Source organism: Colobus angolensis, unplaced genomic scaffold (assembly GCF_000951035.1).
Source record: "Colobus angolensis palliatus isolate OR3802 unplaced genomic scaffold, Cang.pa_1.0 Scaffold428, whole genome shotgun sequence".
NCBI classification, from domain to species: domain Eukaryota; kingdom Metazoa; phylum Chordata; class Mammalia; order Primates; family Cercopithecidae; genus Colobus; species Colobus angolensis.
The window spans coordinates 519294-534028 of record NW_012117688.1 but is presented as its reverse complement, the minus strand read 5'-3'; the positions used below and the strand labels follow the sequence as shown (position 1 = coordinate 534028).

The 14735-nt window shown below is 40.9% G+C and overlaps 1 protein-coding gene and 1 long non-coding RNA gene across 3 annotated transcripts in view; one reads left to right on the top strand and one right to left on the bottom strand.

Moving 5' to 3' along the window:
- The window catches only part of TRIM9 (tripartite motif containing 9), a 120019-nt gene extending 105290 nt beyond the window's left edge, over positions 1-14729 (bottom strand). For both annotated transcript variants that reach the window (XM_011956876.1, XM_011956875.1), the window contains exon 1: positions 13837-14729. In XM_011956876.1, the coding sequence (XP_011812266.1) occupies positions 13837-14658 (822 nt within the window). In that variant the 5' untranslated portion in view covers positions 14659-14729. The remainder of the gene's footprint in view (positions 1-13836) is intronic.
- On the top strand, positions 9671-10959 carry LOC105522378. The gene is made up of 2 exons (XR_001003432.1): positions 9671-9718; positions 10298-10959. It is a non-coding gene; the product is annotated as an uncharacterized LOC105522378 (long non-coding RNA).
- Positions 14730-14735: the final 6 nt, after the last annotated feature.

Sequence of the window (14735 nt, the reverse complement as noted above, 5' to 3'; positions counted from 1 at the left end):
TCATTTGGATGATTTAATGTTCTGGGATTTTTCTAACTTTGAAGAGGGTTGAGTAAATGATCTTCAAGATCCAGTGTCCCAATTCTATCCATTTATAACTCTCAAATTTAGGGGAAGAACTCACCTTTTTGACACCTGGAAGTGACTTTTTGGAATACTGCCATGGTAACCCTTAGTAACAAGAGTCATAGACCACAAGAACCTCATGATATTATACTGAGGTAGACTCCATTTCCAAAGCCAGGAGAAGTGGAAGTTGGGTAAGGAGGATGAGGAACAGCTGCTATATCCAGGGACCTTGATAAAGAAATGATTTCCTCCTCCTGTTTTTGGACTTTTCCATGTTTCCTGTTTGTCAAAGCCAATCTAGATGGACTTTATCCAAGTTCTGTCTCAGAATTGGCTTATTTTGAGGTATGATGCAAATAATTTGCAGTAGGTCCTCATAGGCCAGTCTTGATAAGATTTCCTCCCATGCAGGTCTACATCTGCTTTTTCCCTCCTGTGAGTGTCTGAGAATTGAGAGGCTCACACCTATGTCTCTTCCATTTTAAAAGTGAGTAAGTATCCAGCATAAAGAACTCTCATAACTCAACAATAAAAGAAAGACAACCCAATTAAATGACAGCAAAGACTTTAAATAGACATTTCTGTTAAAAAAGACACAACATAGTCAATGAGCACATGAAAAGATTCTCAACATCACTAGTCATTAGAGAAATGCAAATCAAAACCACAAGACTTCACCTCACATCCACTAGAATGGCTATAATAAAAAGGACAGACAATTACAAGTGTTACTGAGGATGTAGAGAAATTGGAACACTCATACAGTGCTGGTGGGGATGTAAGATGGTACAGCTTCTTTGGAAAACAGCTGGTCTCAAATTTTTAAACATGAAGTTAGTGTATGACTCAACAATTCCACTCCTAGATATGTACTTCAGTGACTCCAATTCTCTGACACCAGTAGGCATCCTGCAATTCAATCCTATTCTGACACAAACTACCAGAGTTAGATTCCACAGCTTTAAAGGATCAGTCCCACAGGATTGCCCTCACTTCAGATTCCAGGTGCAAGTCCTGGGTCCCCAGGCTACCTGAACTTCTTTCTGACTTGATTGCAACCTTGGATCATCCCCTTCTCAGGTTTGATAATTCACTACAATGACTCACAGAACTCAGGAGAACACTTTACTTATATTTACTGGTTTATCACAGAGGATACAACTCAGGAACAGCTAAATGGTAGAGATGCATAGAGTAAGGTACTGGGGGAAGGGTGGCACTTCCACATCCTCTCCGTGTGCCACTCTCCCAGCACCTCCACGTGTTGTCTAACCTGGAAACTTTCCAAATCTTGTTGTTAAAGAGTTTTTATAGAACTCAATCTCCAGCCACCCTCTCTGCCCTAGGGGTCAGAGGTCAGTGGGTGGTGCTTTAGAGCTCATATTTGGTCTTTCCGGTGACCAAAAGATTCTCAACATCATTAGTCGTTAGAGAAATGCAAGAGTTCACATTTGGGCCGGGCGCGGTGGCTCAAGCCTGTGATCCCAGCACTTTGGGAGGCCGAGACGGCCGGATCACGAGGTCAGTAGATCGAGACCATCCTGGCTAACACGGTGAAATCCCGTCTCTACTAAAAAAATACAAAAAACTAGCCGGGCGAGGTGGCGGGCGCCTGTAGTCCCAGCTACTCGGGAGGCTGAGGCAGGAGAATGGCGTAAACCCGGGAGGCGGAGCTTGCAGTGAGCTGAGATCCAGCCACTGCACTCCAGCCCGGGCGACAGAGCGAGATTCCGTCTCAAAAAAAAAAAAAAAAAAAAAAAAGTTCACATTTGGACCTCCCGGTGACCAGCCCCCATCCTGAAGCGACGTGGGGGCCGACCCTGATCACCTCTGGTCAAAAGACACTTCTAACTCAGGAAATTCCAACGGTTTTAGGAGCTCTGAGCCAGGAACCAAGGACAAAGACCAAACGTATTTTTTACTATATCACCATACTCAAGGTAATTGAAAACGTGACCACATAAAAACTTGTATGTGAATGCTCATAGCAGCATTATTAATAATAGCCAAAAAGTGGAAGTAACCCAAATGTCCATCAACTGATGAATGGATAAACAAAATGTGCTATATCCAATACAATAGGATATTATTATAGGATAATTAGTCATAAAAAAGAATGATGTACTGAGGCATGCTACGAGGTGGATGAACTTTAAAAACATTACGTGAAGTAAAAGAAGCCAGATGCAAAAGGCCACATATTTTATGATTTCATTTATATGAAATACCCTGATTACACAAATCCACAGAGTCAGAAAGTACACTAGTGGTTGCCAGGAGTTGTGGGGGTTGAGTGGTGACTTAATAGTTGAGGTTTCTTTTTGGGATGATAAAAATATTCTGGAATTAGATTCTGTACTGGTTGCACAACTCTGTGAATGAATCTAATAAAAACTATTGAATTACACACTTTAAAAAGGTAAATTTTATGGTATGTGAGTTACATCTCCAAAAAAAAAAAAAAAAGTGACATGCAGTCCCCACATAGGAGCAAGCAACCTCAACTTTGTCAGGAGGAGTGTGACCAAGCTATATGTAGCATCTCTTCTGTGCAGTAATGGTGGGTATAGTGGTTAAGACACAGAATATGGAGTCTGGCTCTTTCAGGGGAAAGCTTGGTCTTGGCACTTCGGAACTGTGACTTTGGGTTTCTTAGTTTCTTAGTCTCAGTTTCCTCATCTGTAAAATGAGAATAGTAATGGTTCTTGCCTCATAGAGTTGTGGGAATTCCCTCCCTTATCACATAGAAATTACTTAGATCATAGACTAGAACTTGATACTTCTCTTCATGAAGTGAATCTTTGTCTAGTTTTCTAATACCAAGGTTTTGAAATATGTGTGGGGTTTATGTAGTTTATTTGAAATCCTTAGTTTTTAAATTAATTAATTAATTTATCTAGAGACAGGGTCTCACTTTGTCACCCAGGCTGCAGTGCATTGGTGTAATCATGGCTCACTGTAATATCGAACTCCTGGGCTCAAGTGATCCTCCTGCCTCAGGAGGACCCTCAGCAGCTGGGACTACAGGCATGCGCCACCATGCCCAGCTAATTAAAAAAAATTGTTTTTACGGACCAGGTCTCAGTATGTTGCCCAGGCTGGTCTCAAACTTCTTCCGCCTCAGCCTCCCAAAGCACTGCGATTACAGGCGTGAGGTACCATGCCCAGCCGAGATCTCTAGTTTTAAAATACTTTGCAGCAACATTCTTCACACGTCTGTGGAGTTAAAATGCTTGCATTCATTGATTCCTAGTCAAAAAGTAGGAGAAGGAAATCTTTGAGTTACAAAATGGGGAGAGACGATGAATTCAGATCTGGGCATCCTGAATGTGAGGGAGTTGAGAAACATATCCAAGTGGAGATGCCAGCGAGCTTAGGGTTCAATGCAAAATGTTTGATTAATGGCTATGACTTCAATAACAAAAAATGTGAACTTCTGACATTTTGAAATACATTTTAACCAAAATAGTATTTAGTGTGGTACAATGGACTTAAAAGTTAAACAGGGCCTAGGTTCAAGCCCTGCCTTTTTCAAGCTATATGATTCTAGGCCATCAATCAACCCCTTGAAAATAATAATAGCAATCTCAAAAAGTTGTGTTAATATCACATCAAATAATGAATGGCAAGTAAACAAGAATTGAGGATATTCTAAATGCTAGAAGCATTCATTTCCTTTTTAGCTTGACAGTATTTAAAAATATATGTGAAATATTTATGTACTGATTTGACAATTAATACTAACACTTTTAGTAAGAGTCTTTATATCTAAATAGCAAGAGCTTACTATCAATTCAAACTTTTCCCACACTTTTAAAAATACGTAGTGACCAGAGCAACCAGAAATCCATGTCCTAGTTCAGGTGTAAATGTGCCATTTTTGAATCCTTGCTTATTGAGCTTGGTGAGGCCAGTCTGGAAATTCAGGGTTCACACAAGTTTCTATATTCCATATTTCTTGATCCTTAAAGTAAAAAGTGGAGAAAATTCCATTTAATACTGAATAATGTTTTAGTTCCATCCAGGATAGATTCACTTCCATAATGGCAGAAGGTAGCCAGATGACACAAGGTAGTGTGTAAACATCATTTAGCTTCATACTGCATTGATTATATGCTGAAAGCTGTTTATCGTATTTCCTTGCTAAGTCTTGGCTAGATGACTGGTGGTCAATAAAATCAATAATAACTGTTTGTTAAAAGCACCATAGATTTATCTGTGCCATGTTAGACTTACTAGATTGGATGAATGTCCAGTTTTACATATGATTTTATGTGACTAATGGTCTTGGGATAACATTATTCCAAGATAATGGGACAGCATAAGTGACACCATTTTATTAGTTTTATTAATTGATGTGCTTCATGATTGCATAAATATCAGCAGTGCTAGGGAATGGACTATACATATCTGTAGTAAAATAAGCTGTTGAGTATTTGCACTGATGAAAAGAAACTAAGCACAGACAATCAAAAGAGGTAGACTATGTCATAGAGTCATATGGCTTTGGATGAGTTGGGCTTACAGTTGAGTCTGTGTATATTTGACCATCCAAGAATTTGCTCCCTACAAAATCACAAAGCCTGTTATAAAGACCTGCTCTAGACAGAAAGTGTTTAATTCCCCATATTGTCATTTACTCCTCTCTGCAAACTGCTTTGTTCAGAGACTAATAATGCCTTAGACTGACAGAGAGTGCAGGCCAGAACAGTGTTATTCTCTCAGGCTCTCCTGGACCATAGGAGTGAGTGATGAATATTTGGTGCCACACAGTTACTTCTTAAAGTGCAGGCTGCAAGCAAAGTAAGAGTAAGAGGAGATGAGCAAAAACCTCAATAAAGCTGAAATGATGCTTCCCAGCTAGAAAGTCAGCGTCGCATGAATAAATCAGCGGTGGATGAGAATTAGCCATCTACGTGTACTCCTGACAGAAGGTGGCTATTCCCGCACCAAAGAACAATGTTTCTATTTCCAAAGCCAGCTCTTTAAAAGGAACAGTTTCTTCTTTGATCAGAACTGTTAGTATAAAACACACAGTTCTGCTTCTGTGCAAGGCTTATGAAAAACAATTTTATTTGGCAGTGTTTAAATCCATTCTTAAACAATATCCTCTTCTAGTTCACATATTCCTTTTTATACTTACAGTGAAAGCTGGATCAGCTTTCTATTCTGAACTGGAATACGCATATTTTCTCTTAACCACATCGGCAAAAGGTACAAGAAAAAACTGAAAATAAACAGATACTTGCTTACAGATTTAAACATATTTTGTGTTTTCAAAAATGGACTTATAAATGTTTAGATCTGTAGAAATAAAGATACTTAATACCTATGGACTGTTATTTTGAAAATCTACGTATTAGTTTATGGGATTTTTTTGTCTGTAATTATTAATATCTACTTATCCGTTTGTGGTTTTTATATATGTAAATGTTGAGATGCATTATTTTGTTAGAAGAAGGAGAACGCTCCATGGCTGAGCTGGTAGAATCTTACTGCCTACTTGTTACTTAGTTCTGACAGACAGGCAGAATGAACCCCCTACAAGGTAATTAGGCCTGTACCTCCGATGATCTGGTCTGTGGAATATTCAACATACTTGTCACCTCTTTCCTTCTGCACCAGAATTTCTTTTCTAAATTTATTTTGTCACAAGGAATCTTGGGAGAAAAATGACTCAATTTCTCAGTAATTTTCATACATGAGAACTGAAGGAGTCCAGCTATCTGTTATGTCATTGAAGTTTTTGTAAGTTCATAAAACTGTGCTTTATAGGTATACTTCCTGGGCTTATCAGAAAGTAGAACAGAACAGCAGTTAAACATGTGAGCTGTAGAGTCAGACAGCCAGGATTCAAACCCTGACCCTGCCAATTACAATGGGTGTGACTTCATAATCTTCCTGTGTCCCAGTTTTCTCACAGGAAGATGTGTGGATTATGAAGATTAAATGAGAAAATGCTGTAAAAATCTTAGAGCAGTGCCTGGCATGTAGTAAATGCCCAGCACATTTTAGCAAAAAGTATAAAATATAGGTTTTCAAATTTAATGATTACTGTCAGGCTAATTTGAGAAATTTGAAATACCGGGTTATATTGCTAGTTATTAGTCTTCCTCTACTGATTATTTTCTCCATTGAACCAACCTTTATTTAACTTCTACTAAGTACAGAAACAGAGCAAAAGAAGATAGATAAGAGACAGTCTATGGCACTTTGTAGGGTTCAGTGGAAGATTTCTCACAGAAGCAGTTATAATACAGTGGCAAGATGCTCAGGGTTAGAGCACAGATATGGACGCTATGGAGGAGGGTGAGGAGAACAGGTGATAGGGCTGGGAAGAGAGTCTGGGACCAAACTGTGAAGAGGAAGGGGATTGAGATGAACAGACCTGTTTTAGATAATCAGGTACAAACAGGAATTGAAACCGTGGAGTGGATAAGTTTCTTGAGACAGGCGTGTTGAGGACTGGCGGGGCGGGGGAGTAAATGATGTTTATTTATTCATGACTAGACACTCAAAAAAAGTTTTATTGCTTTTTCAGCTTAAACTGAATCAGCCAAAATGAAGAAAACTCCCTCTCTACAGTTATTTAATAAAAGAGTGTCTGCAATTAAACACAGCTGGGGTGGGGGGAGGTAGCGGGCATTGCTGGTGCAGGTGTAATTCTGGTGGGTAGGGTAGCAGCATCAGATTCCCCATTGGCAGGCTGGTCTGGTCAGCTGTGGAAGCTGACTCATCTCAACTGAGTGTGGCCAGGTTAGTTGGTCTGGTGAACTGAAGGTCTGGTCTAAGAAACTGGGGGAGGGCAAGCCTAGTGGACAGGAAGGGAGGGGCTCTATGGAGAAGGTCAGAGGGTGTCAAGGAGAAGGTAGCTAAGCGGGCAGATGGGACTGTGACTAGACCCATGGCCAACATGCTGCACTTTAGGCCTGGATAGTTTAAAAAGAAGGCAAAACCAGGGCCAAACAAAAGTGAAATGATGTCATGATGATTTCCCTGACACAGATGCAGTTAGAAAAAAAGAAAACCTGCTGTTAAATATATTTTGCTCGGGTTTTCTTGGGTAATCTCACTTGGAGTTAGTTCTCAGTTTAGGATAGGGGCCCAGTTTAGGGTTGTGAGAACAGCACAGGGGAATGATTTTGGCTTTGAGATGTCCTTTGGGCTGAATTAGATATGCTGCTTAACAAAACCTAGATGGTCTTTGACAGTGTAGGTACACTGTGGTGGCCATTCTATAGATAACTCTTGTTCTAAGGTTAAAAATTGACCCCAAATGTCAATATAAAAATATTAGGAAAACCTGGAATGTGTTAAACAAGCATTTACCTTCATAAGTTGTTATGCTATGTTGTCCCCAGAGCAATATTAAAGTTTTAAGCTTTTAATATTGTCTTTTTCTGCTTATCAAAAGTATCTTTAAAACAATCTATTTTTATCTACCACAGATTAATGAAAAACTCAATTAGACCAGTCATTTGGTATCATGTATACAAGACCTAAAAGTAGTCTAAAGTAGAATGAAGTGATTTTTTTATTATATTACATTATTATTCCTCATGCCTAAAATCATTTTTTGTTATTTACAATAGAAAGGGGGACAACATGTATTCCAGTCCATACATATAAATACTACAAAACTTATGTTAATTATTTTTACCCCTTTGATTTTCAATGTTTAAAAAATAAAATAAATTTAACTTTTAACATTCGCTTTAAGAATTAAAGCAAGATTTAAGATGTGAGCATAGGTTTGCTGCAGACATAGTTTTAGGTATTCTAATCTACACAGACAAGAAACGAATAACAATTACTTACTAACTTATTCACTAATAACTGCCTGAACTAGTGTTCTCCAAACTTGTGTGGCACTCTAAGGGAGTTTCCAAAGTTGGACAAATTTGGAAAATGCTACATTGAATCAAGTGGCTTTGTTTGCTGCAGGATGTGTATATACAGGTGTGTTGATACAATGTACAATGTGAACTACCAGCAGCCTATTCAGAATGGAGAGTCTCAAACTTATTTAACTATGGAAAATTTGTGGAAGCAGAGTTTGAGAAATGCTGACCTAGAGTATAGATAAAACAAAAAGAATCGTGGAGTGCTGATACATATCTTCAGAGGTTTTCTTGCCTTTGAAAACAAACAAATCAATTATTGGCAGAAGTTCGATTTCAGAACCTCCCGGTCTGGCCTAATTTTCTTAAAAGTGTCATCACCACATACACGGAGTAATTTCGAGTTGGTTAAAAAAAAAAAAAAATTCTCTTCGGCCTCTTTGTGAACAACCTCACAATAAAAATGGCTGAAGAAAACAACCAAACGGCTAATAAAAGCTACCCAGTGATGAATGGGTAGATAGCATTGAATATGATATGATTTTTGCTTCATTGAATCAAAAACTGCCCCTCTATTTGTATTTATGGCATCAGAATGCAGCCTTCTAAGCAAAATATTCTAAAGACAATATCTAGGATGAATAAAAATTAGAATCTTCAAATAAAGCATTTACATGTGTTAATTCATATGCTTTTGTAAGTCAGGACTTCTTGGTTGCAAGTGGCAGGAAACCAACACAAACAAGCTAAAGCAAAAAAAAAAAAAAAAAAAAAGACTCTCAGTGGACACTAACATGAGTAAGTAAGAAATTAGATGCTATTATAATTAACTGAGATTCAAAGATTTGTTACTGGAGCATAGTCCAACTTGACTGATACAGAGAGTGAACTTAGTTTCTAGCTTTATAGTTCCATTCTTCTGGTGAGTTGATTTTATTTCAGTTCCCATGAAATCCTCTGAGATCACCTAAGTGGGTTTCTGATCCTTTCAATGAATAATCCCTGATAAAACTGATAAAAAATGATATTTATTTATAACTATTTGGTTTCTTAAACATTTATCTTGTAATAGGTTCTTCTATCCTTCTCTATGCCAAAGTTAAGTTGTATATGCATATACACACTTTGAAAAGTCCATCAACTTGTTTAGGTGAGGAAAGTGCAATGTATTATACTGATGGTAAGGACAAATGTTCCCTGTACATTATTCTCATTACAAAAGAACAGATGGCTGTGATAATTGTCTCTTACTTTATGCAAACTGTGATTTGACCTGAAATTCCAATTAATAGCATCTTTTCATGCCATATACAGGAGAAACAATTTCTGCTACTTTAAACTGGCAACAATATCTTTATTGGAGAATATGAAAAAAACTAAGCCTTAACAGCTATTCTAGCTTTCTTATAGAGAAACAGAATACTTTTGTTTAATATATAAATCTTTGTATAGTATTCTTATTTCTCGAGCTTAATTCAACTGAATATTCTCTCTGGACCCATGAGGAAAAGGCTCACTCTTTTAGGCCACCTTTCAGAGCAGCTTTGGACTGTACCCTATGCTCTGAAAGGATCCAGAAAAGCACCCCAAGTTGGGGGATGAGATTTTTACGTAGTAATTGTTGACTGGTGAGACACTGACTTCTGTTTTACATGAATAGTTTATGGTTGTGTTGAACTGAAATAGTAAATTATAAACATTTAAATTACCTTACCAAAATCCTTTCACAAATATAGTTTTAACTCCCTTACATCTTTGTAGGTGGGAAGTACGGACAGGTGATGATACTTGCAAGAAGTTTCCTGCAAGTAAGTGGCAGCATCGGTTCTAGAACTTGGATCTCCTGTTATCTAGTTATTTCCATTAGGCCTGGGTACAAAAAGGAATAACTGTCTTCTCTGTAACATTTTCTTTAATATCTGTAAAAATGTTTACATGGCACACAGAATGTTCTAATTGTACAAAAGAAATGTAAAAACATGAACATATGCTGCCTGTTACATTTACCACAGGAATATATAGACTATACTGTGTTTACTGCTGACATATAGTTAACTGAATATCATTTTAGTGGCATTATATAACACATTTTGCTACATAAATCTTTAATGAGATGCCACCATAAAGCTAAGCAGATATTTTTTTCCAGAATATTTTGGAATTGAAGACATATTAACTGACAGTTTATTTTAAAATACTGTGTAAATTGCACATTTTCATTTATAAAAACAAAGGTAAGAGAAAAATAACATCTGAGACAAGATTAAGAATGAATAGTGTTTAGAATAGAAAGGAAAAGAAAATCTTTGCTCAGTAGCATGAACACAAAAGGATCATTACAATTATATTACTGATTCAGTGACTTCTTTTTTTTTATTTTGAGACAGTCTCACTCTGTCACCTAGGCTAGTGAGCAGTGGTGAGATCTCGTCTCACTGCAACCTCCGCCTCCCAGGTTCAAGCAATTCTCCTGCCTCAGCCACCCAGGTAGCTAGGACTACAGGCATGCGCCACCATGCCCAGTTAATTTTTGTATTTTCAGTGGAGATGGGGTCTCAACATGCTGGCCAGGCTGGTCTTAAACTCCTGGCCTCAAGAGATCTGTCCGCCTCGGCCTCCCAAAGTGCTGGGATTACAGGCGTGATTCACTGCGCCTAGCCCTGATTCACTGACTATTGAAACACCAGGAATTCAAGGATAATATCAGGATTTACGAATGTGAACTCCTTAAAATCACAAAGTAATAGTAGTGGTTTCAATTGTCCGTTTTAAAGTATCTACAAAATCACTTTTTTGGTGTTATAATTCTTTTAACGAGTTAAGTTGAATAAAAGAATATAGCAAGTACTGATACTAAATAAAAACTGCTACCAAATATTTGACTTATAAGACCAGTATTATTATTATTATTCATGTGTTATTATTTTTCATGGATTTTTGAAGGCCACAAATATCTGAAAATCATTTTAATCTGGCCAGTTGAAAACTAGTGAATTTCAACCAGATGTTTTTAATACCACTTTAAAAATAAACTTCAGTCATTTTACTATATCTTGAGTGTGTAAGATGATGATTTACGCCTGTGGGAAATACTTCTCTGCAGGACTTGCTTTATCAGTGGAAATGACTAATATGATAGAATATGAATGAAAACTTTTCAGGTCTAGTAATAACCTGTGTTGATAACTAACTGCCCAACTTTGGGCAGTTAGTATAATTCTTTTTTGTCCTATTAGTATAGTTAGTATAATTCTTTGCTGTCCTCTTTTTGCAGGGCATAGAAATTCTGAACCGTGAATTTTTGTGGAGATAGAAGTACCATTAACTAAAACATAAACTATATAAGAAAACTGGCTGCTAACACATTAACTTCCTTATTAAGTAAATAAGGTGGGGGAGTAATGTTTGTTGTTCATCTAACAGATGACAAGTGAATGTTAAAATATGTCATCCTTCTGTCTTATTTTTTTCTTGGCAGTTTAGTAATCCTCATATTGACTGAACAAAAATTATGTGTACTTACTGTTTTGGAAAAAATGTGCAAAAGATCAGAGAATAAATGGTCTTCTAGCCTACTTACGTCATGTCTCAAGGATTTTAACATTCTTTTTCGGTAGGTAGGTATCTAAATTTCAACTCAGGCAGCACCAGTGTCTGTCTACTCATAATTTCTATTGCCAATAAAACAAATGATTTAACATTTCAAATTGACAAGGGGCTTGACAGAGATTTAAATGTTTCTTTTGGTCTTAATAGATCAAGGATAGGCTCATCATAGAAAAATAATAATGTTGTGGTTTACCCATTCTAATTAGCTTGTGACTCTAAATTCTTTTTCCAGACAGAGTGATTCGTTTTTTAGTTCCAAGGATACTTTGTAGGGCAATTTAAGATGGACTATAATTAGCAGTTTAAAAGTGAAATCAAAATATGAATAAAAAACTGGCTGTGAACTCAAGTTTTGAAAACTTTCGAAATTAAACGTCATTTTCAAAAATTTAAATTCAACTGTTCTGAAAACAGTGGTGTGTGCCCAGTTAGGCTTCAATTTGTGCTAAATGAAATCTCCATCAGTACTAATATGATTGAATAGGTTACATGTGAGAATAGAATGACTGTAAACATGGATCATATTCAACTGGGTTAAGGAGTTGAGAAAACTTTCACTGATTGCTGAAAATCAACGACTTTTTTCCTTGCTGTAAACAAAATATCAATGTTCCAGTCTTAACTCCAGGGTTGGCCACTTGCAAAAGCTACCCTTTCTAGTCTCCAAGGTATTTTGGGAGACCAAGCCAGGCCACAGCTGAGGCCTGGGCACCATCTTCACTGCTTTATCTCATCCTTGGGTATGCAACTCAGTGATGTAAAGAAAAGCTCCTTCCAATCATCCTGAATCCCTGCCCTGCACTCCACAGCCCCAACTAAATGGGTCATTTAAAAAAATGAAAAGCAAATTCAAGCACATCTCTTCAAGAGTGGCTCCCTTCCTTCTAAGCAGTGTGGGCATATTATAAGGATCTTCCTCATGAGGCTTATTTCGTTTATGTCTGTGCGTGCACAGGCAGCAATAGATAAATACAAAAATAACATAATTAAAATATATAGCATGCCACACAGGGATAAATACTACTGAGGAAACCAAAGCTGAAAGGGAACTAGCGGCTGTCTGGGTGGGTGGCGCTGTAAAGATGATACCTGAGCAAAGAGCTGAAGGATGCAAGTAAGTGACTCATTCGGATGTCAGGTAACTGGGGAAGAGAGCTTCAGGCTGAATGAACACCAAATGCAAAGGCCCTGGGGTGGGGAGGTGCCTGGCGTCACTTGAGGAACAGTAAGAAGCAGTGTGGCTGGAGCAGAGGGAGTAAGTGGAAGGCAATGAGGTCGAGGGGGTCAAAATGGAAAAGAGGTCATGTAGGTCCTCACAGACCATTCCAAGGACAGGCTGAGAAGCGTAGGAACAATTGGAGGGTTTTGAACAGAGGAGTGGCACGACCTAACATGTTGCTAAAGCCTCTTGGTGTCTAGCCATGTGGAAATATCATCAAAAGAGATTGGAAAGATAAATCTGGTAACAGGTGTCCCAAAGTTTGCACATATTTGCACATATAACTACTGAGAGGAAAGGGGTTGAATTCTGGAGAAGTGGGTGTGTGTGTAGTTGGGAGGAGGAGGTTTCCCTAGGAGATGCACTTTGGCTTCCAGTCCGCGACTGCACAAATTCCGGTCCTGACACTCTAGTCCCAGGTCCCAACTCCAAAAGGGTTCCGGCCCAAGTCTGCACGTCGCGTTGCCATGGAGACCGCTGGCTGCCCTCTCCCCTCTGTCTTTTGAGCACGTGGCACCAGGACCCTGCGTTCTCTCCAGCTCCAGAGCCAGGTCTGGCCCACAGCCGGGCTCATTAGTATTCCGCCCGCTGCGTCTCCCCTACCCTCCGCCGTGCCTCACCAGGTCCGCCTATCCAGCAGCGACAGACTCCCGCCGTCCGCGGGACCTCACCGCCCCCACCCCAGTCCCTCCCCGGGGGTTCGCAGCCCGCCCTGCCCTCGAGCGTGCCTAGCGGCCCCGGGCACTGGCGCGGCTCTACCCAGCTACGCAGTGCTTTCGAACACACCGGCCGTGGCCACTGGCTACAGACCGGCCGTGGAGAGGGGGCGTCCTGCGTCCCGCTCGCAGGCAGCGCGCCCCGAGAGACCCGCTCTAAGGCATCCCCGCAACAACTCTGTGGGGGCATTCAAGTCCCCCGTGCGCCGGTTAAGATTCCCCCATGCCTCCTGCAATGCACCAGACCAGGGAGGTAAACATCGAAGGCACCTGCATTGCGCCCCCACTGGGATGCGCTGTGCGCAAGAGACGGGGACCGTCTGCTGCAAAACCAGATGATCGAAGACGCAGGGAGTTAGGAGTGGGTTTTCTTAGGACTCACCTTATGTAGTTTCCACATGGCCCCCAGAGCCTTGACTTCGTGGCTGGAGTGTTTGCCCTCCTCCAAGCACTGGTAGCACACGGGCATCTTGCACTGCACGCAGTACATGCTGTGGTTCTCCAGCTCGTGGTCTGTGCAGGTGGAGACCTTGCGCGGGCTCAGCCTCCGGCTCACACGACCCTGGGCCGGAGGCACCAGGCGGTGCTTGGCTAGGGGCCCCCGGGGCGGGTGGCAGCGCAGGCGGCACGGATCGCAGTAGAAGACATCGCACTGTTCGCACATGACGGTGGCCTCCTTGGGCGCCTTCTCACAGAGCTGGCACTTGAGGGCCGCAGCTTTGCTCTGTTGGTAGCGGTCAATTACCCCTTCCAGTACGCGATTCTTGGGGAAGCCGCGGAGCCCCCGGTCATCCAGGATGAGGCTGCGGTGACACTGGGGGCAGGTGATACAGGAGTTGCGGGGCACCGGGGCCAGGGCCGGTGACAGGTGGGTGGCCGGTGGCGGCATAGCCGGGGGAAACACGCGGACGCCGTTGGGGGACTTCTGGCACGGGGTAGTGGGGGCGCTGGCGAAACCCCCGTAGGAGCCATAGCCGCTGTCCGCCTCGCTGTATAGGCTCATCTTGTCCAGGTCGAGATAGTCATAGTCGGAGACCCCGGAGCCCGAGGCCCGACGGCTCTGGGGGGACTCAGACTCCGGGGTCTGCACCAGGATGTTGCGGGCGCACGCCTGGCACAAATTGTGAGAGCAGGGCAGGATGATGGGCTCCCGATAGAAGGAGCCGCATACCGGGCATTTCAACTCCTCTTCCATCTCCTCCATGGGGACTGGTCTGGGAGGAGGCAGCGACGGCTGCAGCGGGTGCCTGAGCTGGCTAGGTGGCCGACGGGCCCGTCTTG